Source organism: Sceloporus undulatus, chromosome 9 (assembly GCF_019175285.1).
Source record: "Sceloporus undulatus isolate JIND9_A2432 ecotype Alabama chromosome 9, SceUnd_v1.1, whole genome shotgun sequence".
Classification (NCBI taxonomy): Eukaryota; Metazoa; Chordata; class Lepidosauria; order Squamata; family Phrynosomatidae; genus Sceloporus; species Sceloporus undulatus.
In genome coordinates this window covers 13,177,811-13,189,485 of record NC_056530.1, presented here as the reverse complement: position 1 = coordinate 13,189,485, position 11,675 = coordinate 13,177,811, and the positions used below count along the sequence as shown (strand labels likewise).

The 11,675-nt window shown below is 45.3% G+C and overlaps 1 protein-coding gene across 1 annotated transcript in view; it reads left to right on the top strand.

Annotated features, from left to right (window-relative positions):
* Positions 1 to 1,014: 1,014 nt before the first annotated feature.
* COL16A1 (collagen type XVI alpha 1 chain) overlaps positions 1,015 to 11,675 on the top strand; it is a 121,701-nt gene continuing 111,040 nt past the window's right edge. Inside the window, exons 1-2 of the mRNA XM_042439805.1 lie at positions 1,015 to 1,477; positions 6,001 to 6,117. Coding sequence (XP_042295739.1) covers positions 6,030 to 6,117 — 88 coding nt within the window. The 5' untranslated portion in view covers positions 1,015 to 1,477; positions 6,001 to 6,029. The remainder of the gene's footprint in view (positions 1,478 to 6,000; positions 6,118 to 11,675) is intronic.

Sequence of the window (11,675 nt, the reverse complement as noted above, 5' to 3'; positions counted from 1 at the left end):
GCATCCCTTGGCTGGAATACTGTCGGTGACATATGTGGGCATAACTCAAGCTAATACACATGGATTGATGGCATCCTGTTAGTGACTGATGCCTTCATACATTTCCCCATCGAAGTAGCTGGACCTTTTTCTCCAATGTGGAAGCCTGTATTCAGTTATTATAGGTTGCAGAAGCAAAGGTCATACCATGCAATTGTGTGTTTCATAGCCGGAGAAGCATTTTGCGCAGTCTGCATTACACAGGCAGAGGTGCGTTCACATTGCAATTGCGCATTTCATATTTGTTTGAACATTCAGGGGGAGATTCTGACTGCATTTGCACTAAAGAAACAATGCAATTTGACAACCCTTTAACTGTCATGACTCAGTGCTATAGAATTCTAGGATTTGCATGTTTATGAGATCTTTAGCCTTCTGTGTCAGAGTTCTGGTGCCACAGCAAAATAAACATCCCAGGTTTCTATAATATTGAATTGTGGTGGATAAAACAGTGTCGAACTGCATTATTTCTTTAGCTGCAACCAAAATCTTCCCTTGTCTTCCCTCCCCTGCTGAGTTAAGCGAGCGCAAACTACTTCTGCATTTTGGAACTAGTTTGCAGCAACTTAAATGAGGACGACAAAAGAGGAAAGTGGGAGGAGGAGAGAGAAACAGGGACATTTTTTAAAAAGTGGGATGGGAGAGGATTAACCAAGACTATCCCTGCTCAGTCAGGACAGTCGGAGGGTATATGCAGCGGCCCGCCTTACTATAGGACTGCTTCCTTTTTTCCAGTGATGGCAGAGAGATTACACATCACAAAGCTGAATCCCACTTGCGGCGATGGCTTGGCCCAGGAAAGCTAGTCCTGAAGAGGTGCCAAACTTCAGGGAGACTGTAAGCGAGAGAAGAAGAAACCACAAGACAAGGAGGCAGTAGATGAGCTGGATGAGGTTTTGCGCAGCCTGCAGCAGGCCTTTTGTTCCTGTCCCAGCTGGGCTCGATTAAGCTCTCTTGGCATTCCGGCACGTTTAAGAGCTGTTCGCTTCCAGCGCAGGGGCCTGGTGAAGTAACCGCTCTTCGTCACAGAGAGTCAGCCTCTGGCTTGGAGCAAAGGGGGCGAAATCTTCACTTCTCCACCTCTGAAGGAACAGTGGAAGCAAAGAGGGGAGGGAAAGTCTCCAAAAAGAGATCCAGTTGGGTTCCACTGGGATGTCCCAAACCCTCTCTACAGATTTACTCTCCAGTTTGGGACCAGCTCTCCTCTGTTCTCCCTCCCCGGTTCCTTGCTTTCTCTGCTTGGGACACAGACAGACACACCAAGGAGGAGAAGGAGACAGGGGGAATTCCAAGCAACTCCAAAAGTTTGGAGCAGGCGGTTGCCAGATCCAAGAGTGACGTGGGCTGCAGGCTCACTCCTTGCTTGCTTGCCTGGGGGAACAACGGTTTTCCTTTCTTTGGAAAAGCCATGGCCAGCTGTGTATAGCACCTCCACCAGGTAAGAGAACTACTCAATCTCTTGCAGCTCCATAGGGAGAATGAAATATCTTCCGCACATCTGTCTGCAACATCTGGATCTGCTTGTGCATGTGCTGCTTTGATGGGGTGGGCTGCTTTAGGCAAGTCAAAGGGGAGTCTTGCTGGGAGGTTCATTTGGAGTGAGAGCTTTGGGGTCACTGAGCATAGAAGGAGGTTACAATTTTGGGGTAGTGCCACAGCAAGATTCGTGCACCAAGAGGAATCTCCTGAATGGTCACTGTGTTGATGATACTTAAAGAGGAAATCTTCTTGGAATTTCTCTCTACTCGGAAAGAAGCGTTCACATTCTTCCTTCATTCGCTTAAATTTAGGAATGTGGGTGCGGGTGCATGGATCCGACCAGGAGGCTCAGGAAGATGTGGAGGAGGAAAGGCAGGGGCTTTGTAATGTCATCTCGTATACATTTCTACAAATACCTCCAGATGTATTTTATGAGCAATAAATCCCAGCTAAAGAGACTCACAGACAAATGTCTTGCAACTCGGGAAAACGGTGGGATTTTTCAAGGCAAGGTCTCACCGTATTGACTCAGAAAGCCAGACGCTGTTTTAAAGCAGGCCGTTGTCAGAAGAGAGAGTGCGTTGCTGGATGGGAATTCAGCACATGTTTTCTGTACACACACCTGCAAGGAAATTATGATGTATGCACCATGGGGCCCATCTTTATTTACCGAAGGCTCAGTTGGAGATGTTTCAGGGCAAAGAAAACTCTCCTCCTCCTCCCTTCTCGATGCCACATCAATCAATTTGGGATTAAAAGAGGATGAGATAAATAATCCATCACTAAAAGGTGTGTTGCAAGTTTCGCTAAGGAGACATGTCCCCCCAAGGCAGATTAACTAGTGAGACTCCAGGTCCTTGGTTTTGGTTTCTACCCAGATGGAGGGTTTTGATCATAGCATGTGGTTTGGCTCATTTTTTTGAGCCAGCTAGACCAAATCACAAGCTGCAAGGTGGGACAAAAGGAAGGCATTTCTCCCCCGATAAAAATTCTGCTCCCCAATGAAATGTCCCTACAATCCCCAAATTTCTAGCTTTGTAGTCATTTAAAACTGCTCATTTAGAAATACAGTTTTGGCATCCAAAGAAAAGGAGCAGGAAAAGTGATTAAAGGAAGGCCAAGGCAGCAAATAGAAGGGTTCTGGGTGCAAATGATGTTCAGTGTCCCACTCTCCACAAGGCTAGACATTCAGGGACTGAAGGAAAATTTAATTCGGGGGCAGAATTCTTACTGGGGACCAATGCATTCATTTTGCAGCCTCACAATTACACTGCGGCCCAGTCACTCTGCAGATGTTAAGACCTGCCAAAGTTAAAATGTGAGCATACCTCAATGCTGCTGTTTCCTACCTGGTGGGATCAAACATTGATAGAAATGGGGCCTGCAGTCAGGAAATCAGAAGACGACTATGGAGAGGGTGGCTATGAAAGAACTAGAGAAGATCCTAAAATGCAAAGACATACAACTGAGCACAAAGGTTAGAACTATACAAGCCATCGTATTTCCTATTACCATGGATACATGTGAGAGCTGGACAGTTAGGAAAGAAGATAGGAAGAAAATCCATTAATATGAGAAGAGTGCTGAGGATCCTATGGACAGCCAAAATGACAAACCAATGGGTCCTAGAGCAGATCAAGCCGGAAACCTCCCCGGACGAAGCCAAGATGACCAAAGTGAGGCCATCTTAATTAGGACACATCATGAGAAAGAAGGACTAATTGGAAAAGAGAATAATGCTGGGAAAGGTGGAGGGAAGTAGGAAGAGAGGAAAGCCACACTGCAAGATGGATATTAGACTCTATTAAGGAGGTCACTATGGGTTTTATGGGGTTGCAGGAATTAAGCAGAGCAGGGGAAGACAAGAGGGGGGAGATGTCTTATCCAAGAGTCGCATGAGTTGAAGTTGATTCAAAGGCAGTTAACAACAACAAATCTAGTGGGTTGCTCTCATGGTGTCCCAAAACCTCAAAGGACCACACCAAATTTTCAACAACTTTCTCACAGCGGAGAGGGAAAAATATTGCAAGCAAGTTATTCAGGAAGACAAGAACTGACATCTTATAGATGGATTAAGCCAACATTTAATGGCAGTGCTTAAGGAGGTGTTTTGTATCTCCTTGTGCAATTGGGTTTTTTTTTGGGGGGGGGGGAGGTGTTAAAGCAACCAGAAGCTCCTGTATGCCATTCTGCATGCCCTCCACTCATTGGGCACTGCTGGGCTGTGGAGTTGCATCTGGGAGCTGTCCAGCTTCGCTTCCACACCCAGGAATGAAGAACCAGCTTCCATCTTTGTCTGCTATGGGATGGCAGCTGCTTCTTCCCCTTGTCCTGATGTGTCCAGCCACACATTCACTATGAACCAGTAGCCAGGGGACGCAATTGCCACCATGGCTTCCAGCTGCCCTTTCCATCCCCAGGAGATAAGAAGAACCTATCACCCTCTGGACCACTATGTGGCTGGGTTGCTGCTGCATATGCTGCTGATGCAAGTGAATTCTTAGGGCATCCTATCCACAAGGTCATAAAATCTAGAAACCCTCAAAGCCAGGCATTTGGGATCTGTTCACCTCCATGAAGAGCAGTATAGGCTGGGCACCATGTGAGTCCAGCACTGCTTTCTACAGCTAGCAGCATATCCATCCCCCCAAATGTGCCAGTTCAGTGAAGAGTCTCTGGATTAATCCTCTTCCTTCCCACTTTTTCGTCTGCTTTAAAAAATCCTTTTCTCACTCCTCCCGCTTTGTCCTCAGCTTATTTTGATTGCTGCAAAATGTGTTCAAATTGCAAAACTAATTTGCACGCAGTTAACTCAGTGGGGAGGGGAGGAAAGAGGGTGCAGAGTTTGCTCTTCCCAGGAGGCTCAGGCAAAAGCAAACTGCTGCAGCCTCTCCTCGCTGGTGTGTTCTTCCCTGTGAATAATATTTGTCATCTTGTCCCCACTCGGATGTTGCTTGGCCGCATGTGTCCTGGTTTACACCTGTGAAATGTTGGAGGGTTTATAGTAGCAAGGGAGGGAAGTAGGACTAGGAAATCAAGGTGAAATAGGAGGTTGTTGAATGGTAAAGTGGAGGAGTAAAAGCAGAGTTTCTCCTCCCTTTTCATCCTTCTTCACATTCTGGTCACCAAACCAGATGGCGTCCGGACTGCAACTCTTTTGCTAGGAGTTTATGTTTGGTCTTACAGGCCTATGGGATGATTCAGCTAAAATGTGTTGAAATCTCACGGATATAGCAACAAAGTTTATGAGCGACCCGTGGCAATTAAAAATTACTAAATAGCCTATCTCTAGGTAGCAAAATTGGCCCTCCGAAGTGGAGCAACAGCTTCCCTGCACGCTTTTCTCCCAAACATTAATTCCACAAAATAACTTCCATACTCCCCCCGGCCACCGCTTTTCTTTCCTGGATGCTGCCACAAAATATCCATCTCCTCACACATCCATTTCTTATTATGAATGAAATTTCATCAGAGCTGGTAGCAAACTTGGGGGTGGCGGAGAGAGAGCAAGAGAGTGTGAGGAATGGACTAAGGCTGGTGTTTTCTTACTGAGTTCCTCTGCTGTAATGCCTTTTCCAGATGTCCCATCCTTCCAGAATGCAAGCGGAGTCAAAAACACACACACACACAAAGGAAGAAAAGATGAAAGAATAAAGTGACCTGTGGATAACTATCCAGAGGTGTCTTCATAGCTCTTCCCATAGAAGGCACATGTGAGAGCATCTCCTTTAGGGTTGACCATCCATAGTGTGTGCATCTCACAACCCCTCCACAAAATGTATTTGTATATGGAATGGCTAAGCCAGTCTTTGGTCGCAGCCTCCCTCCAGCACAACTACTGTTGTGGTTGTTGCAGCTGGCATTACAAATGCATTTCATTGGAAGCAAAAAGAACAGAAATAAAAATTGAGGTGAATTCAGAGGTTCCTTGTCTGCTTGGATAAAGCCCAAGGGAAATTCCAAGAGTCCATCTGCAGTGTAGAAATAATGAAGTTTTGACACCACTTTAAGTGTTGTTGCTCCATCCTGTGGGATCCTTGGATTTGTAGTTTTGCAAGGGCTTTAGACTCGTCTGCCAAAGAGGGCTGGCGCCTCACAAAACTACAGATCCCAAGATTCTAATGGATGGAACCATGGCAGTTAAAGCAGTGCCAAATGGCATTGTCTCTACAGTGTAGATGCTTCCTGAGAACGTAAAGGGTGTAGAGAAGGAGATGTGAAATTTCTGCATTCTCATATAGGGAGGCAGTGCGGTGTAGTAGTCTGTGAGTTGCACTAGGATCCGGAGAGAACAGGGTTCAAATGCAAGCCATATAAAGCTTCATGTCTTCCCAAGAAGGACCTCTATGGTGAACTGGGGAGAATTAACTGGTGAGGCTGGGGTTTCTTTATGGCTTTAATTTTAACCAGTGATCTTAATGGGATTCTGGCCATTTTCTCCTGCCAAGGGGCTTTACCTGACCATTGCTCATTCTCTTCTAGATGTGTGTTGGATCACCTACAGACTCACCATGAGGAGAACTGGGCTTCCCATTGCATGCTTGGTTGGCATCTTCTTTGGCACCTGCAGAGGAGGGAAACTACTTACATCTCCAGAAGGTAAGAGAGCCAGCCATAGGAAGATGTGGTCGATATCGATACACAGACACAGCTGGTTCCTTAATGGGCTGCAGATGGATGGCTAAGATTACGTCTTGTATTACATGTCAGAGAATCTACCAAAATCGATACAAACTACCAGCAGCTGCAATGAGTGTTGGGCACATAATAACGTACCACCAGCCTGGTCTATGAAGGCAAGGTTTCCTTTGGCGACATAGAGTCGGCCCTTTGCTTCCACAGATTCTGCTTTCACAGGTTCAACAACCCACTGCTTGAAAATATCCCCCCAATAAAAAAAAATAAAAATCTAAAAGCAAACTTAGATTTTGCCATTTTATACAAAGGACATTGTTTTCTACCCCATTGTATATAATGGGACTTGAGTATCCATGGATTTTGGTATCCATGGGGAGTCCAGGAACCAAGGGCTATATTTTTCTTTTTGCATCCAAATCAAGATTCTGCCTGAACAAACATTTGGTTTCCAGTGAGTTTAACCATTGGGATGTATAGTTCGATGAGACATTAGAAGAGCTCTCTGGATAAGAATGCTCTAAACTATAAATCCCAGGATCCCACAGGATGGTGCTACGGAACTTAAAGTAGTGGTGTCAAATTGCATTATTTCTATATAGATGCACCTCTAGTCTACTTCTTTAAATGATTCTGAGGACGTAGACCAAGTCTATGAAAGCTTATGTTATAACTTCCTTTACTCAGTTACAAGATCCCTTTGCATACTGCTATTCCAGACTTACATGGCTATTTCTTTGTATTCTACCCAGTTGTTAAATGGTGTGTCAAGATGTAGGCAAATCTGATTGATTCAATGGCTCTACTCGAGTTGAGGACTAACAATAAGATTTAGGCCAGTTTCTGCAAAGCAGGATGGAAAACTTGTGTGCAACAGTGTTGTAAAAAGCCACTTGTAAAAGAGTCCCGTGATATTTGCCATCATCTTGAGGCCCTCCTTATCACTCCCAAACACCCGCCAGAGGATTCTGCCCAGAGCTGAGAAGCTGAGGGCATCAGGATGACTTTTCACGATCAATCCTGTGCCCCAAATGCCACGATTCCTGTGCCATTGTGCATTGGCTCAGGAGGGCAAAAGTCAGCAAGATAAACCATGGAAGGCCTGCTGGAGAATTAATCTGCTGCCATCTCTGACTGACAGATCGAGGTGCCCGAAGGTGCATGTTCAGCAACAATTCTCTGTGACTGATAGCTGCCTTCATTGCTCCCGGCGTTTTGCTGCAGGCGGCCTCTGGAGAAATGTTTCTGAGCTGTCCATGTCGTGGTTAAAATCCAATGCCAACATCCGGCCAGGGTTGTAATGGGATGCAATGCTATCTGTCAGTTCAGCTCAGATCCCAAGTGTGGCCTCCATTTCTTTGAAAAACAGCTCTCTGGATCTGCCAGGTGGCATGGGGGATTCTGGGGACTGTCATCCCCCCCAAAAAAAGGTGGCCCAAATCCTATTGTTACATTAGAGCTATTGATTCCTTGATTCTATGATTCTATTCAACTGGCTTTACTTCTGCAGCAACTCACCATTCAATGAGTAATTCCATGGGTTTACTTTAGTGGGAACTGTGGCATAGTAGTTTGAGTGTTGGACTACAACTCCGGAGACCAGGGTTCGATTCCTTACTCAGCCATGAAACCACTTGGTGACCTAGGACAAGTCACATGCTCTCAGCCTCAGAGGAAGGCAATGGCAAACTTCATTTGAACAAATCTGGCCATGATAACCTGGTGATAAGTTTGCCTTAGGGCTGCGACAATTCGGAAATGACTTGAAGGCACACAACAACAACAACTCACATGCTACCAGACAGTATGTTGTTTCCCCCAAGTTTTCCAAGTTATCCTCAGTGCTGACTAAAAGTAACTTAGTCCAAAATAAATTCAGCACTCTGGAAAAAGTTTTGAGTCCACACTGGGATTGAGGCTGCAGTTTGAAAGTGCTTTCCAAGGTGCTGAGCCTGAGCTCCAAAATATATTCAGCATCCTGGATAGCTCCTTTTAAAATGTACCTTAAAAGCTGGAGCCCATTCTGACATGGAAACCCTCAGCCATAGCTGGATCTTTTTGAAAAGCATCTTCTGCTTTACACTTGGTTTGCTTCCCCTTCTTTTCTTCCCCAAGCAAACGTTGTCTTTCCTTCTCCCTCTGGTTCTTTCTTTCTCTCTGTCTCACCAGTGTGCAAAGGCTGAACACTAAAGGAACTACTTCAAACAGACCCCCTCTAACCTTTTGTTCGTCAAAGCAGCCTCACTTCGATGTAAGGCAAGGCTTGTGCATCTCACGGGGGGTTGCAAACACGCGCCTCTGGCTCCATGCACATGATTGGCGCAACTTTCCAATCCCTCTCAGCAGGAACCCAAGGCTCCTGGTTGCGTGGGGTAACTCACCTGCCCTATTTGATGTCTGGTGTCTCCTACATCGTAACTGGGCTCAATGCTCAGGTGCGCGGTGAATAATTCATTGAGGCCAAGTCTGCCTCCGTTTCTTTGCATGTTGGTTTGTCAGCTGTTGAAGGTTTTCTTTTTTGCCAAAAAAGACTAAGCAGAAATATATTTCAAGCACGAAATCAGGATAAGAAAGACAAAACTTTTTTAAGGCCAGATCGTGGCTTCCATGTTTTTTGGCATGGCGAATCCGCTCTGATTCTTGAAAAGAGTCATCCAAGGTACTGAACTTATTTGGGGTTCCCTGTCCGCATAATGAGGTGGCTTTTAAAAGTCCAGTACTCACCAGTTTGAAAACAAAATGGTTTGAGTATGACTATAGAAGACCAAGTTTCAAGTTGGTGCTCAGCTATGGAAACCCATTGGGCAACTTTGGCCAAGTCACACTCTCTCAGCCTCAGAAGAAGGCAATGGCAAACCTCTTCTGAGTAGATCTTACCAAGAAGAAAACTCTAGGACAAAGCTGCCATAACTCAGGGTAAACTTGGGGGCACATAACAATGACAATGTGCAAATCTCTCTCTCTCTTTTCTCTTCCCTTTCACTTGTATTTCTTCCGCCGTCATCCATCACTGGCAAAGTAACATAGTATTTTCCACTGGCTGTAGGCAATATTTCAGAGGAAGGAATTGGCAAAACACTTCAAAATATTCCTTGCTTAAGAAAACCTTATGAAATTCATGGGGCTGCCATAAGTCAACAGCCAGCTTGTAGACATACACACACACACACACTTGCATATATGTCTCCATAAATTTGGAGCACAGAAGATCTTTTCTGCCCTGCTACAGACTCTGTTTGCTGTAGAGTGGTTTGAGCTTTGGACTACAACTCTGGAGACCAGGGTTCGAATTCCTGCTTGGCCATGGAAACCCATTGGGTGACCCTGAGCAAATTGCACTCTCTCAGCCTCAGAGAGTGGCTGTTTGTCTCAGACCGACTTTGTCCCTGAGTTTGGGTCCCTGGATGGACTCCCATAACAACCTCTCTCCTATCCATTTCTGTTACCAAAAGCTGACTTGCACCTCTCCTTCCAGCCTCTAATGGTTCTCCATCTCTCCCACTGTGAAATATATAACAGAACGACAGTGCATCTCCCTGACTTACGGGCTTGTTTTTCCCCCTAGGAATTGCCTAAGCTGAGCTATAAACAGCAGGCGCCTCTCTTTTATGGCTTCATTTATAATGTTTGTTGTTGTTGTTGTTGTGTACTTTCAAGTTCTTTCTGGTTTATGTTGTCCCTAAGGTTTTCTTGGCAACTATATAACAACCCCAAAATACAGTGTGCCCTTGGTATGTGCTGGGGTCTGGTTCCAGGAGCCCCATGGATATCGCAATCCATGAATGCTCACATCCCATTAAATACAGTGGAATAGGAAAATGGTGTCCCTTATATCAAATGACTAAAGCAAGCTGTTGGTGGCGGAATCTGTGGCTGCAGAATCCATGGATATGGAGGGCCAAAAAACCCCTCCTCCTCCCAAACCAGAAGTAGATTTGCAGACACTTCTGGTTTCATTTGGGGGTTTTGTTGTTTATTTGTTTGTTTGTTGCAATTTTGGACAATCTGTGTGGCTCCCAAAGGGTCCCAGAGGCATCAACCTGACCTCCAGACCCCTGCTTCCAGTTCCCCACCCAGATGGAAAAGTAAGATATTGTTTGCCCAAACAGAACCGTTCCATCAAATAAAGGCAAGAGGCACTTGTGTGAGCTACAGATATGTTTGGCTGCTTCAGAGACAAAGAATACTTCAGTAGCTCCGAACAAAACAGGGCACTTTGGAAAGGAAATTCCAGGCTTTCCCAGCACTGCTACAGATTTCCCGTTATGACCTTGGGCAACTTTCTTCAGAGCTCATAAAAATAGCTTTCCCGAACCTGATCTCCTCCAGATGTGTTGGATTGCGACCGCCATCATTCCTAGCCAGAGTGAGCAATGGGAATGGCTTTCAAGATGGAAGAGGTTACCATAGAATATATGCTATACTCCCTGATCAGTATAAACTACTGCTTTGGAGCAAGGGTATCTTCTTAATATGGGCCGAAGTGCTGTGCATGGAGTAGTGCTTCGAGTTTTGGACTATGATTCTGGAGACCAAGGTTCAATTCCCGGCTCAACCATGAAACCACTGGGAGACCTCGAGTAAGTCACATACTCTCAGCCTCAAGGGAAGGCCATGGCAAACTTCCTCTGAACCAATCTTGCCAAGAAAACCCCAACATAGGGTCACCTTGGGGTTGCCATAAGTTGAAAAATGAATAGAAGGCCGACGACAACAACAACAAACAACAAGGTGTTGTTAATCCCGACTAAAACAAATCCATTGAATCAATTGGATCCACCTAAGTGTGGACTCACTGTTCAATGACTGACCGAACAAGTCTATTCCAATTGGGTCTCCAAATGATTTCGAACGTCCAATGTTGAAGTAATAAATTTTCCTTTCCCCACCTTACCATTGTCCCTTTTCAATTATTATTTTTAAAGGAACCATTTGTGCCGAGAGCTTGCCTCTGCAATGTTCAAACTCTGGCAAAAACACTCTATTTTTGCTCTTTCCCGGGTGGTGCGAAATTTAAAACAGCCTTCCAAATTCCTTCGAGGGGAAGCAGCGCAGGGAAACTCATTGCCTGCAGGCAAAGATTTTGCCAGTTACTATTTCAGATGTTGCTATTTTACCCTTTTGCAGCTCTCCGGCTTCATCCATGCGCCGAGGCTCTCCTCCTCTCCTTTCCTTGCAGTCTTTGCGTTACTGAGATGTGTTCGGCTCTCCTTGAAATTCCTCAGATGTTGACTCACGCAACATGAGGACACCTCTCTTTGAATTTCACTTTGGGCAAAATCTGGAGATGCCATAGTGATTAGGAAACCACGATCCCACCCTGATGTTCTTAGTTTGTGGAGGATTTTTTTGTTTTGTTTTCTGCCTTAGTCACTATTGATTCACTCAAAAACATTCATAGTATTTTCATCAAAGAGCTCAAGTTGGCTAAGCACTTCTCTCAAAGCCCTTTAGATGTTTTAGCCTGAGGAGGAATGGAGAAATTCACAGCGCATTTGGGCGGCAGCGACAGCCACCGTTCC